The sequence below is a fragment of the Netta rufina genome (assembly GCF_964035555.1).
Source record: "Netta rufina genome assembly, chromosome: 5".
Classification (NCBI taxonomy): domain Eukaryota; kingdom Metazoa; phylum Chordata; class Aves; order Anseriformes; family Anatidae; genus Netta; species Netta rufina.
The window spans coordinates 670909-685988 of NC_140128.1; the positions used below are offsets into that span (position 1 = coordinate 670909).

Below are 15080 nucleotides of genomic sequence, written 5' to 3' on the forward strand. Positions count from 1 at the left end.
CACAATTACAGTATTTTGTAAAAGAATTACATTCATTTGGTCCACTAACTGTCATTCACACATTTGATATGCCATGTTTAGTGAACACAGATGACATGAGATAAGTATTTTCAAATAACCTGATTTCTCGGTATCAGGGATAGTCCAAAACATATTTTTTTTCAGTATATACAGATTAAGCAATATTTAACTGTAATGAAAAATTTATATAGTAACTATCACAGGCTCTATTAGTTAACAAATGTATATCTATATTTCAATTTTTAATTCTTTTTATTATTATTTTTGTATCTTCTCTCATTCAGGGAAAATGTTGCAGTTCTAATTTGTCTTCTATATTTTTTTCACATGCAACTTCCTTTCAAATGATCAAGTTTAGCAATCTTTGCTTGAGATTTTTGGTACAACAAATTTAGTACCTTTGAATAAAAATGACATTGAATAAGCAATCCTTTTTCAGAGTTGCTATAAAGACTACGTATGCTTCAAATCAGCCAGCTAAAATCACGTCTTAAGGGCATCTGCACTAACAGACTCTAAGCTGTCTGAAGTCAATGAAGTATTTTCAACTGCAATATACTCTGGTGCTTTCTCTGTCTCATTTTTTTCAAGGCTCCAGCCTGGGGTCTCTTCCAGATTTACATGTGCATTGTAAAGTATGCAACTTCAATAGAAAGAGTAACATCTGCAGCTCAGGTTTGTTAATACTCATTTTGCAATTGTTCTTAATGGCTCATTGCCCATTTTCACTATCTGTTGCTACCAGTTTATACGAAAGCATGTTTTTTTTTAATGTCATGCCCATGCTATATGTTGAGTCGCTAAAGCCTTCAGGTTAGCATTGTTAGTTGCTGAAGTGGATATAAATCTCCTAAGAAAATATATCATCCCCATAAACCTCTGTATGCTTTCTTATTTGTGTAGGTAGAAGGATATTGACAACCGATTAATACTGGAAGCCAGCTCTATCTGATCTCTTGAACATATTTAAGTGGATTATTTCTTTACTTCTCAGATTACTATTTACTGAGGGAACCATGAACACTTTTTGGATTTTTTTTGGAGCTTCTGTGTTTCCTTCCTTTCCCCATGACAATACCATCTTCACAATTCAATAGTATAAAATATCTGTTCTGCCTTTTTGTGAAATACTACAGGTATATAGATAGCATAATCTAAATAGTATTCACTGTAAAAGCAATGATAGCTTCCGAATGGTGTGTTAAAGTGTGCAGATGTAAACATATATTTTTTTTCCTGATTAAATGCGCTAGAAATCAGAAGAAGCATCTACTGCACGAAAACTATCATGCAGCCAAAAATAGTTTTTATTCATACATATGGGATAGTATTATTTACACATTTTACTTCTTAGAATGTAGGCAGAGTTCTTTATTTCTTTGCCAAATTTTTTAAAGTACTAATTTATATCACAGCCTCTTCAAATGCCTCCACTTTATCTAACACATTTGAGTGATTCAGGTATATCCGTAAGTGTAGGTGCAATGGGGTTCTAACACTATATTTTAATGACTTTTCAGTACCATCAGTTTCTCATTAAAAACATGACCTTCTATCATCTCAGGGCTTCTGCTCCTCTTCGGTATATTCTTTTACAAAGAAACCTGGAATCCGACCTAAAGTGTCAGTTACCTATTCTTACAGGTATAAGTATTCTTATTTCTCACAACTATTACACATATTAGCTTTTCAGTATTTTTTATCCTGCATTTGTAGATCACTAACCCACTGCCTGCATTTAACATCACAAAGCTTTCTCTGCAAATCCTTCCAACCAGCTTCAGAGATCACACTGTCTTGGGCATAGATCTATGAGTAAAAGGGGACTTGAATTTAAAAGTCAAACTTCTTCACAGCTACCAAGGATACTTTTTCGCTGAGACCTTTCTTTTCCCTGTAAATGCCAAATTAACAAAAGCATCTGAGGGTGGGTACAAGAGAGTCAGGAGGGTGTGTGTTGAGAGTGACATCAACTGAGACAATAAAAGGGCTTCTAAGTTACTTAGAAGCTCTATTTTAGAGTTACATTTAAGGGCCCACTAACCAATTCAGTAGTCTTTAAATACACTTGACATCAAGAGACAGTCATCTGCCGACATACCCAAACGAGAAATCTGTTTAAGATAGTATCTGGTAAGTATATATTTTATTTCCAAGTTCTCTAGAAGGCTTACCTATAAGATTTTATCATTGATTCTTTATTCAGCTTTTACTTCAGCTTCTTTTCAAACTTAAAAATAGTATCTTACGGATAAAGTGAATGTATGTAAGATCGAGCTGTTTTGTTATCTGAACCGTATGTTTGAAATGCAGAAGTCCAACACAGTAAACTAGAAATTTTTAATATTGACTTAGATGAACTGCTAGGACCACATTCATTCTATCAAGGAAGATGCCATATAGTAAATGCTTTTCTGACCTAGTGTGAAACTGCAGAAAATATTGCAAGAATGGCATTCTGGAGTTTTATATTTTTAATATTTATGTTACCGTCTATCAAATTTCTTAAGCTCTAGAAAAAAAAGAAGGAAAAAAAAAAAAAAAAAAAAAAAAAGCTTTTCTGGCTGCCAATACTGAAAATCCAAACTGGAAACTGAAATTTTGTCTGTGTCATACCTGCTTGCTGTAGCATCATCAATAACAAATATTCTTCAAGTACAAACCAAGTGGAAATACTGATGATGATATACAAAGCAGAGTGGAAATCATACTGGCAAGGCAGGATTTATAATGAAAAAATGTAGGGCTTAATTCTCATTTCTCTATTGTGAGATTATTGTGAGATTCTCTACTAAATGGAGAATGAAATAACTCAGTAGAGATATGACACTATGCAAAATTGTCAAGAAGAGCGTCAGCTTCTTCATTCTAAAGATAATGCAACTAGATGACACAAAAGAAATAGCTAAAAGAACAAAACTTTTTCACTGGCATAGCTATATATAAGTATTTCAATAGACTTGGAGCATATCAAGTATAAATGATAAATAACAGTACTAAAAGGACACAATGCTTTTCAGCCAGTTATTGAAAACATGGGTACCTAGATAAGGATGATGCAGAGCAGCTAAGGCTCACAGAATTTTTTAGACTTGCCTACAAAGTAAGTTGCTCACAAAACTTAGTATAGAACTAAATTCTTCTGTTGCATTCCTTACTCTAACCCATTTCATGAGAAGAATGCTTTTAAAGTCACTTCTCTGATGTCTTTCTTCAACCTTTCTTTTTTAGAACAGTAATTACCTGAAATACAGATTTATACATGTATTAATTACTATCTTTGCAGACAAAATGACTTCTATAATAAGACTGGCCAAGACTGCAATGATTTTATCTGCCATATGCTTTTTTACAAACTCTGATGGAAGACCAATGATGTAAGTACATTATTATACACTTTGAAATTTTGCAGGATAATGTTAGCTGTTCTTGAGAAGATGGTTTGTCTGTATATAAGTTTATGTGTATGTCAGGCTTTCTATCCCTGTTTTTGAACCCCTTGGCCCAGCCAGCCACACTGTCTTCTAGATACATCTTTAGAGATCTCATACACAGAGTTCTTAAACATTTTTTGAAAATAGTGGAGGAAGAAAAGTCATGTAAGTGTTCTCTTAGGAAGATCACTGTGGACGGTTGGACCAGATGACCTTGGAGGTCTTGCCCAACCTTAATGATTCTGTGATTCTGATTACGTGTTTGGAGGATCCTAAATAGAAAAACATCTTTCTTATTGTGCAAGAGTCTAGCTGGACCTCACCTGTGGGCACTAACATCAATCAGCATTGAGATACAAATCCACAGGAAACCATGCTTCCTTAACTCTAGTGTTCATAGAAGAGTACTCTGAACAAATACCATAATTTTATTAATCAGTTAACTCTTGCCATGTTAAGCCCTAAGCTCAACTACAACAGATAAAATAAATGGTAAATATACAAACACTATTATCATGGAACCGGACTACTTCCCATTTTTGATGCCTTCTGACTAATATACCTATTGTCATTAAAAATTACCATCCACCTTCCTCCTCTTCTCCAGATGTTATTCTATCTCTGACAAATTAGAAAGGAAGGTTGTACAGCTCTGTATTGCTGAACATTACAAAAGTTTCCAAGCCTGGGTTTTGAGAGAAAATCACGAATTCAAAAAGACTCTGCATCTGTTCCTTTGCCTTCCTTTCTTTCAGGAAAAGATCAGTGAGTGAGATGCAATTAATGCATAACCTTGGAGAGCATCGACACACTGTGGAAAGACAGGACTGGCTTCAGATGAAACTGCAGGATGTGCACAGTGCCCTTGAGGATGCTAGGACCCAGGGGCCTCGAAACAAGGATGATATCATCCTGGGGGAGATAAGAAGTCGGAGGCTGCTCCCTGAGAATTTGCGGGCACCAGGGCAGAAAAAAAAACATTGATCTGGACAAAGCTTATATGGATGTACTCTTTAAAAGAAAGCCATAATGAAAAGACCAAGAGCATTATATCTGTCCAAGTAAGCATGTGTCTGTAGATCACTGATCAAGTAGGGCATTTTATTATTATTTATTCAAACTACAATAACGATTAAAGGCTCCTTTCAAGACTGTAGCCCCACTGAGTTAGGCATTTCACAGCCAAATAAAAAAAATGTATTTACAGGCCATCCATGACCATTGCTGCTAATTTCTGGGTATCTTTTAAATAGCTAATATACCTTACAAATTTCCAGGGAAATTAAAAACAAACAAACAACACCATAAGAAAGCTAAAAATCATTTAAGACCAGTTCTACCACTCTTATACAGAGAGCATTTGTCTGTAATCATTAGGTCTACTTGCCCTGTTAATCAACAGTGCATAAATGCATCTGGCCAAGGGTTAAACTTTAACTTTGTACTAATGAAAATATGTAAACTTAAATCCACATTTATTTTCAGAAGAAGGCCTAAAACCAGATGAAACTGAATTGCATAGCAAAAGCTGCATGATAATAATTTCAGATTAAAGACTGCAAATATGAAAAATAGAAGCAGGAAAGTAAAGCTTAAGTTTAAAGTAGAATGAAATAAAATTAAAACAAGTTCTATATGAAATAGAAGAATGGAATTTTGTAAAACACAGAAACAAAGGGAAGGTTTGATTAACTTCCCCTTTTTCAAAGGATGACAATCCATAATTAATTGCAGAAACCGTGGGAGCAGAGATGGTAGCACATATTTATTCATGTCCCTAACTATATAATTGGGAAGGATTCTACACCAGACAATCACAATTGAAACAAAGATGTTGTAATACTTACATTTGTCCATCCTTCAGTCTATAAACTATCTATCTACGAATTTCTGCATATTGTGTTTAGGCCTCATGGGTAAATAATGTTTGTTTGTGAGACTACTGGCTCTCATAAGTTAAATTACTTATTTCACATGTACACTTTTATAAAATTGGGATCGCAGTTTGTTGAATCCCTGAAATGAAAATTAGCATGTAGAAATCAACATCTGGTACAAGAACCATTAGATATAATACATGAAAACTCTGAGCAGGATTCAAAAATAATTGGACATAAATACAGATGGGAAAAAATAAATATTTTTTAAAAAGGCAGCAAATACAAAATTATTTTGAATGGTATATACAAATATGTGCTTAGGAGCTCAACCACTTCTGACTAACAAGACTGTTTTCTCGGCAGGAGTAATGGCAGTTTCCTCCAAACTTGCCATTGCCAGAATTCAAACCTAGATGAATTGCTGCTCTAAACTGCTGCCAAAACATCTGTGTATTCCCATATCACTTCTTGTTTGTTTGATGCCTAGCACACCTTGGGGAGCCTAGTGAAAAACTCATAAATAATTACAAATATAAATGCAATCTGCTGGAGGCTAGAAAGGCACTCATAACTAGTGAACTGTAGTTCATAATCTAGGCTGTATCTTTACTAATCTAAAGGCCCTGGTGCTGCAAGCAAGCAAGCAGATGACATAGCAGTACACATCAGTGTGCCCAACACACAGGGAATGACTCCATACCACTTGTCTCTTTGTAGAATTGCCTTAAAATGCACTTTCTATTTATTCTTTTATCTGACATCTGTGCTAATTTAAATAAAATTGCATTTTTGTACCTATGTCGCACATATGTATTACAAAATAAAGTGGACCAAAAGCTCTTGGACATTACTTGAAAGCATAACTGACTAAGCTGTCACTATTTAGCATTTTGGGCATGATTATCAAACCATTTTATTTTATCACAGCAATATAAATGCAAAAAAAAAAAAAATCTTTCCTTTAATCTTTCCTGCATACAAAATCATCCTGATGGTTAAAAATAAAGGTGTTTACCTACAATGCACAAGTTCATCTTCACCTGGCCTAATGTGTGCAACTTTGGTTATCTGTTTCACAGATTAAGGGGACTAGGAAGAAATAGGACCACTAAAGCAGCTACGTATGATTATAAATAGTAACAACAGCAGCCAGAATAGAAATAAAAAGAGGCATGATAAAGATCTATGGAAGAATTAACAGTACAGAGAAACAAATGGTATTGACCACCTATCTTCCTACAGGAACAGTAAACCAGAGGCAAAGAATTGAGCTTGCACATGGCCAAATACTAGCTGTCAGCTAGTATGAACCAAAATCGAATCTCCAGACAACATTGCTGGAGGAGACACTTCAGTCATGATTCTCCAGTGTATGCAAGCTCTTTTCCCTGCCTTAGATTTACACCAGCGTTTCTATTTGCATCTAAGCACTGAAGTTTGCTCGCATTTCACAACAGAATCAGACATGCATGTGACCACCAATGGAGACTTCCTGTGTCTCCTGTTACAGTGAGGTAAGGTTAGAAAAGTAGTAAGTCCACATCCTTTCTCATCCATAGGATCAGCCTCCCAAAGATGCGGTCCTACAGTGTCTCTATAAGGCCTCATCCCTTCCTTGAAGAATGCAGTTTCTATGCATCCAAGGCAGAAAACCTTGTTTTCTGGTTTGACAAAGGCCTTTTGCTAAGACCTGTGCCCTCAAACACCTCAAACATCTGTGCAGATGGACATCTACTGTACACACCTCTTTTAGATAAAATTATCAGTAAAAAGAAATATAATTGTGATTCATCATGATTCATCACTGAAACATCAAGCATTAACATCAATATCCATTCTCAGGGGAAATAAAAACAGTGGCACATAAAAAAAAAAAAGGCATGAAATATTAACAAAGCTAAAATCATGAGAACTCCAATTAAAATCTAGACAAATGGTTAAGATCTGTAGGCAAACCCTGCTGCTGGTGATTTGTTTTTCTTAGCTTCTTCTAACTAACGCTGCTGAAAATATTGCTGTTTTGTATTGCTCAGCTTACTGTTAAATAGTGTGTAACATCTGACTCCTCACCTAGCTAGCACATTCAAATGCTTTTGTGCAGCCTGCATTGGCTGTCATTGTTTTTACCCATGGATTTCTAGAACTGCATGGTTCGCCTCTGTGTGGCTACTGTAAAGAATGGAAAACAGAATTCATTTAACGGATTCACATCTGCAGCAAAGCTTCTGTCTTTTATGGGGCATTTTGGTATAGTAATGACAGAAATCCTGGGTCAAAGGGCATTGGCTATCAAGTTCCAGTCTTTGGAATTTGATAGCCAATTTGTCAACTTCTTTCACTGGCTTGGTAATGTTGAAAAATAAACAACAGCAATACATCTTTAAGTCTGACAATACCCAAACTCAGATTATCAGGCACATTTCTGCAACACTCCCACCTGAATCACAAATATTACTTTGGCTGGTGTCACTCTGGTAATGACTCACTGCACAATAGCTAAGATGTACATAACTGAGTCCAAAGGAATTTTTGTCACATGTATTTCTTCACATTCAGACATCTCTCGTCCTCTTTTACCTTCCCTCTTAAGCTCTTATCTTCTTCTCTCCATTTTCATAACAATCAGCTAAAAATGGCTTAAGCTTTCAATATCACTGCCCAAAAGCCAGCTAGTGCAATTTAAGCGCTTAAATAGATGTGCAATCCATAATATTACTGTTTCCAGCATTTCTTGCATTGATTTCTTAACTAAGAACCCTGCTCAAGGTGAATAGACAGGATATAGATTGAAATTCCCTCTTACCTGCATGATTTCCCTGGGAGGTCTGGCCCAACAGAGGCTTAGAACAGCATTTTATGAGGCTCTGAGATGCCCCCATGCACAATGGGGCTGCCCCAAAATAACCACTGTGCAACCAAACTGGCTTCCCACCATGCCCAAAGGGGAACAGACAGACATTCAAAACTTGCAGCATGGCTTTGCTCTTCCTCCTTCCAGACCCTCCACTAGTTCTCATTTGCTTGAGCACTCATTACCTTAAGTTCTTCAGCTCTTCACCTGATAGTAAAGATGTGTGTGCTTAACAGTGGTGATAATAAAGGATATCCTAGAAAACAGACGGCTGTTGCTTTCAGACATGGGCACGGCTGGAGCGTGGTACCTGATTTTCTCCCTGCGTGGGGAGCGCTCAGGGCTCAGTGTCACCCCAGCAGCTGGGGCACCTGCGCACACTGAAGATGCCGTAACACGGAACATGGCAGCCCCGCAGGGGAATCACGGAATGAGACACAGTCACCGAGTATATTCCTAACAGGACTGCAGATGGCGCAGCCCGAGGAACCCAGAGGACCGCACTAAGCCGAAACGCGTCTCTCGGGTTTACCCGGCAGCGGCTCACCACAAGCAGCGGGCGGCGCTCGCTCCCCAACGCCGCCTCTGAGGAAGGCCCTCCCGTAGCAACTGCGTCGCCGCGCGCCCTCAAAGTCTCGCGAGATCTCAGCGCCACCGTCTCCTCCCCTTGCGCGACGATGCGGCTCTCGCGAGAGGTGGTGGTCGCCGGGCCTGGGCGCAGCGGTGGGGGCTCGGCCGCGGCGCCGTGTGGGTGAGTGGCGGCGGGCGGGGGGGCCGGGGCCGGGCGTGTTTGCGGCCCTGCTCCCGGGGAACCGCACGGCGCCTTCAGAGGGGCGTCGCGGTAGCGCCGGGTGGGTCTCGGCACGGGCGGCGCGAGGGCGGCACGGAGGCAGAGCCGCCCCGCACGCTGCCCTGCCCTGCTCCCCGAGCAGAGCTGTGCCTGCCCTAGGATTGCCAGAACTAATTATCTTCTATATATATATTTTTTTTTCCCCCACATAACCACATCTTATTTGCAGAAAAATATTTAATCCCTCCGTGGTGAAGCTGTCACAGTGTAACTATGTGTTAGCTGCCCAGCGCTACGTCTTTTTTTCTGCTTCTGCATCCTGTCCTTTGTATCCCCCATCTCACCCCGCCTGTCGCTCCAGAACTCTTTCTGTTCAGAACTGGGGCCCAGCTCCGTCTCAGATCTTCCCCAGGTTTGTTCCTGTCAGTTGCCTGGCTCCTCTGCCCGAAGTAGAGGATGTCTGTTGTATCTTTCTGTCCCTCGCTGTTGGCTGGCTTCTAAAAATTCAACTACCTGCTCAAAACCTGGCTTTTCCAAAGTAGCCTTTGGACTGTCATCTTTTGTTTGACTTATTTTTTGTCTGCTTCTGTCTTCGTGAATCATTTTCGGTAACTTATTTAAGGAGTACTTAAGTGCTGCTTCACCTTCAATAATTCTTTTTCTGGAAGACCCTCTTTTTCTCTTTTCTATTTGCTATTAAACTAGATGGTCCAGAAATGCAGCTCAAATTATCAGCTTCACGCAGTTGACAGTTCTTGACCGAACACTTTGCACTTGTTTTGTTTTATCTGATTTAAAAATATCCCTCTGCATCATCTTGCAGGGGTTAATTTGAACTCATATACCTTGAACACAGTTAAAAGGAACTAGCTGATTTTTGACCATTTCTCTGTAGTTAAGGAATACTCTTCCACTGCATTAGTTTTGTCAATCTGTTATCGTCTCTGACTAGGTCTCTTTCATGCAAAACATCACAGATATTTTTTTTTCCTCTGTTAAGGTAGACAACTTCTCTTCCCAGGGACTTTAAATATTACATCTATGTTTGTCCCATTTCTGTCTCCAAAAATTCATTAGAGTGAATGGTGTCCTGTCTGTGGTCATCATTGAAATCTACTCATGATGCTGTTTCACACAGTTCTTCAGACAAATTTTTCAGCACATTTATCCAGTTTTATCCAGTTACATTTATCTCATGTAACTCACTGTATTCATTCTTGGAGCCCAGTTTTCCTTTTTTATTCACAGTGGCACTTGAAAATGGTAAAATGGTTGATGTGTGGCTGATTTATTAATCACAAATGTCATCACTGTTGTTTTTTCCTGTCTCTTTGTTCCAATTTGTATTCTTTCTTAAATTATATGCTTGAGACTGGGGTTATCTCCTCCTCTATGTATACAGAAGAATTAAAATCTCATAATGAGCTAATATTTTTCAGCACTGCTTTCCTCAACAGTGTTGCTTAAATATGGGCATGGTACTGTTCCTTATCAATGCATGTAGCTTTTAAGAATACATATACAACCAAGTGCTAGTTTAGAATTCATGCAAACTGTGGAAAAATATTTGGGATTTCTTTGCTGCTGAGACTTATTTGTTACTGCTGGTGTGATCAGTGCTATAGACCTTGCTTGTTACTTTGTAGACAAAGAAATCTACCTGATCCCCTGTTTTATGGTATTCATCTCCTTGTTGGTGAGGCGTGCTACAAAGTCCTATGTCTTTTCTTTGTTTTATGTTGCTGAGCCATGTGTGATGGCAGTGATAGAACCCAACTTTGTGCTGCTACTGCAATGAGGATTCTGATTTTGTCTAGAAGTTGCTCGATGCATTGTTTTTAAATTATTATTTATTTATTTTAGAGGTAAACCTAGTCTGATTTTACTCATTGGACCCTAATATAGAAGGGGGAAAAAATCACCTGCCTTCTGCTTTTTAGGTTTTCAATATCAGATAACTTTATAATATGACCATAAAACAGCTAAAGCCTGCAATATAGTCACTGGGTATCTGTTACTCATGGTGCTATAAAAATGGGGGAATATCAGCTTCATGTGACTGTTTCTATTGATTTTTTTTTTTCTTACTCATTAAAAGAAGCTTCAATCTTGACCTACTAGCTTCAGTGTTAGTACTGCATTGCAAAGGATGTTTCTTAGCTATGCTTTTATCATTGTAAGTTTGATAACATTTCAATGGTGAGGACTCGTAAAGCTGCTGTGTGTGGCTAAGTTGTGGCTGCTGTCTGTGCTAGCTTGCAAGAAACTCACTTGGCAGGTATGGGTTTCCATGATACGTGGTGTTTGCATTATTATCATGTGTACTTTGAACTGTATTCCTTAATTAGGATGTAATATCATGCTGTTCTTGCATTCCTAGTAAATCTTATTTGTAAGTTTTTTGTTGTTTATGCTTTCGTGCTTTGCCTAGAGGCAGTGAGCAGTAAACAGTCTGTACAGTCTAAGTAACTGGGAGTTTTAAGATTGCCTGTCACAAATACTGCCAGGTTTTGTCCAAGCTGGTGACCCCTCTGATTAACCTGGTTCAGCTTTACGGGGCATTTCACTGATGAAGCTGGTTAGAGCAGATGAGCTGCTGAAACCTGCCCTACTTTAGGAAGCCTTTCTGACCAATGCTTAAATCTGAGTAGCCGTAAGACTGCTGAGTAGTAGTATTCTTTCTTCATGTTGTATTCTGTACTGACAGCTGGAGCAATTAGTCCCTTGTTCCACCTGATTCTGGAATGACTTCCTGGGCTTCTGCCTCAAAAGTTGGGCTATTTTAATCTTAGTTAGCCAGGCTTCAGAGCTTTGCAGCCTTACATTTATGCCCAATAAATATGTGTCTGGCTAGAAATGTATAGAAAGTTGTTTGAGGTTAACTTTACTCCTTTCCTGAAGGATTACTCAAGATTTTTTTTCCACCTGCGGTACCTTGAAGAATGCAAGCCCTGCATCTCACAAAAATATGTGTTCTTCTGTCCACCATTGGATGTTTCCTAAATGTTGTTCAAACTGCTGTGTGCTCTTGTGTATTACCTTTTGTCGTAGCACAGAAATGAATATGCTTGAAATATTATTGAACACAATCTGTTCTACTGCTATCACAAGTTAGTATATGATACGTTCTTTTATGAGCTCCTGAAGTAGTGGTGTAAACATGTTAATTACTGGTTTTTGGAGTGCATCTATTGGCTCTACTATGTGCATTGCTAGTTTCCTGAACCTGTTGCGTGTCTGTCTGCAATTTTACTGTGTCTCCATCATCAGCAGTCTCCATTATCAGCAGTCCTGGCTATCGGGGGAGGTCCCAATCGACTGGCAGCTAGCAAACGTGACGCCCATCTACAAGAAGGGCCGGAGGGCAGACCCGGGAAACTACAGGCCTGTCAGTTTGACCTCAGTGCCAGGAAAGCTCATGGAGCAGATCCTCCTGAGAGTCATCATGCAGCACTTGCAGGGGAAGCAGGCGATCAGGCCCAGTCAGCATGGCTTTATGAAAGGCAGGTCATCCCTGACGAACCTGATCTCCTTCTATGACAGAGTGACGCGCTGGGTGGATGAGAGAAAGGCTGTGGATGTGGTCTACCTTGACTTCAGCAAGGCTTTTGACACCGTCTCCCACAGCATTCTCCTCAAGAAACTGGCTGCTCTTGGCTTGGACTGGCGCATGCTTCGTTGGGTTAGAAACTGGCTGGATAGCCGGGCCCAAAGAGTCGTGGTAAATGGAGTCAAGTCCAGTTGGAGGCCAGTCACTAGTGGCGTCCCCCAGGGCTCGGTGCTGGGGCCGGTCCTCTTTAATATCTTCATCGATGATCTGGACGAGGGCATCGAGTGCACCCTCAGTAAGTTTGCAGATGACACCAAGTTAGGTGCGTGTGTCGATCTGCTTGAGGGTAGGAAAGCTCTGCAGGAGGATCTGGATAGGCTGCACCGATGGGCTGAGGTCAACTGCATGAAGTTCAACAAGGCCAAGTGCCGGGTCCTGCACCTGGGGCGCAATAACCCCAAGCAGAGCTACAGGCTGGGAGAGGAATGGTTGGAGAGCTGCCTGGCAGAGAAGGACCTGGGAGTGATGGTGGATAGTCGGCTGAATATGAGCCAGCAGTGTGCTCAGGTGGCCAAGAAGGCCAACAGCATCCTGGCTTGTATCAGGAACAGTGTGACCAGCAGGGCTAGGGAGGTGATCGTCCCCCTGTACTCAGCTCTGGTGAGGCCGCACCTCGAGTACTGTGTTCAGTTTTGGGCCCCTCGCTACAAGAAGGACATGGAGGTGCTTGAGCGGGTGCAGAGAAGGGCGACGAAGCTGGTGAGGGGTCTGGAGAACAAGTCCTACGAGGAGCGGCTGAGGGAGCTGGGCTTGTTCAGCCTGGAGAAGAGGAGGCTCAGGGGCGACCTTATTGCTCTTTTTAGGTACCTCAAGGGAGGCTGTAGCGAGGTGGGGGTTGGCCTGTTCTCCCACGTGCCTGGTGACAGGACGAGGGGGAATGGGCTTAAGTTGAGCCAGGGGAGTTTTAGGTTAGATGTTAGGAAGAACTTCTTCACTGAAAGGGTTGTGAGGCACTGGAACAGGCTGCCCAGGGAAGTGGTGGAGTCACCATCCCTGGAAGTCTTCAAAAGACGTTTAGATGTAGAGCTTAGGGATATGGTTCAGTGGGGACTGTTAGCGTTAGGTCAGAGGTTGGACTCGATGATCTTGAGGTCTCTTCCAACCTAGAAAATTCTGTGATTCTGTGATTCCATAGCCTAAAAAAATCAAATTAGTAACAATTTCAGTTTCAAGTTGATGTTAGCAAATCTATAGTGCTCTAGCTATGTTGAAAGGTTTGAAAATCTGTCTGCTTCCTGATTTGTAGCAGTACTGTTCTACAGAGTTTCTCCTTGTGCTAATTTTCAGTACGTTAGCTGTTTGCAGAGGGGTCAGAAATCCCTATTTGCACCTAGAAAATTGCTTATTAGCTAATTAAATAGCAATCAGGTTAGCCAATATGCCAGTATTGTGTGTTTTACACAAGATCTTCAGATCCAATTTTTTTCTTTAATGTGTTTCTAGTACCTTTACCAACATTTTTCAGGTATTTTTTTTGATTTCATGGGGGGCACCGGGTGGTGTTTGGGACCACGTCCTCCTGCACTTATATTTTGTTCTACACCCAATGCCAGAGTGTTCTGCAAGGAGATTTGCTTTTGTGTAAATTACCTGTATTGCCCACAATGTCAATCTATGCCAAACAAACAAAAAAATCCCCCAAAAAACTGTCATCATTTTAACCATGGTTGAAGCATTTATTTCTTTTGCAGAAAAAAGTGGATTTGTAAAAGTGTTTAAAATTAATCAGCTGGACTAGTTAGACACTACACAATGCAGCATTTGCTAATTGAAAAAGTAACTATCTTCAATAAGAATAATCTTATGATGTTTTTCTGTTACTTACGGTTCTAGGGGTTTGTTAAAACTTGGAATAAAACTAAAAAATACATTTGTTTATAATCAGCTTGAAAGCACTCAACAACATTTGAGAAGAATTGGCTTTGCTATAACAAGTTGTTTCTTAGAGGAGTGTTGTTTGTTAAGGTCCCCTTGAGTGGAGAATGCAGGGGAGACGTTGTTTGTAAGTCCTTAGCATGGTATGCTTGGGAATTTATATTAGAAGTTTCACAAGATGTGACTTTGGACGCTTCAGGTTGTTGATCTTGGTCTCAGAATTGTGCTCCAAGTGTCAGCTGCCTGTGGGTCTGGTACTCCTGCAGTCTGCATTGCTGAAACTCTCCTGTGGCTTTTCACATGCTTTGAGCTGGGAAAAGGGAATAGGGGGCAGTCCTGTTTACTCCTTTCTGACCTTTTGTCACTTATTGTTTGTAATAGCTTAAACCTGGCACGGCACAGCAAAGCAGATTGAGGAAGTGATCCTACTTAAAAGTTTTGAGTGCATGTGGAACTATACCCTCATGTCAAGCCTGTCACTTTAATTAAATGAACAAGGTGAAGAAGGCAGAAAGCTTGACGAAACTTAGTGACCTTAAAGCACCTTTTCAGCTGCAGTTTTTGTAATAACCGCTGTTTTTCCATGTCTGATGTCCTTATTTTAATGAAATAAGTAAGA

The 15080-nt window shown here is 39.9% G+C and overlaps 2 protein-coding genes across 3 annotated transcripts in view; both read left to right on the forward strand.

Moving 5' to 3' along the window:
* Positions 1–3312: 3312 nt before the first annotated feature.
* On the forward strand, positions 3313–4439 carry PTH (parathyroid hormone; the record flags this gene model as incomplete). The annotated part of the gene is made up of 2 exons (XM_084287497.1): positions 3313–3398; positions 4211–4439. The coding sequence occupies 2 exons, from the start codon at positions 3313–3315 to the stop codon at positions 4437–4439; spliced, it is 315 nt and encodes a 104-aa protein (XP_084143623.1).
* A 4430-nt stretch (positions 4440–8869) lies between these two features.
* The window catches only part of BTBD10 (BTB domain containing 10), a 30883-nt gene continuing 24672 nt past the window's right edge, over positions 8870–15080 (forward strand). The window contains exon 1 of one of the 2 annotated variants that reach the window (XM_084287810.1): positions 8870–8937. The gene's annotated coding sequence lies outside the window, so the exon portion shown is untranslated. The remainder of the gene's footprint in view (positions 8938–15080) is intronic. The other variant, XM_084287809.1, reaches the window with a different exon arrangement.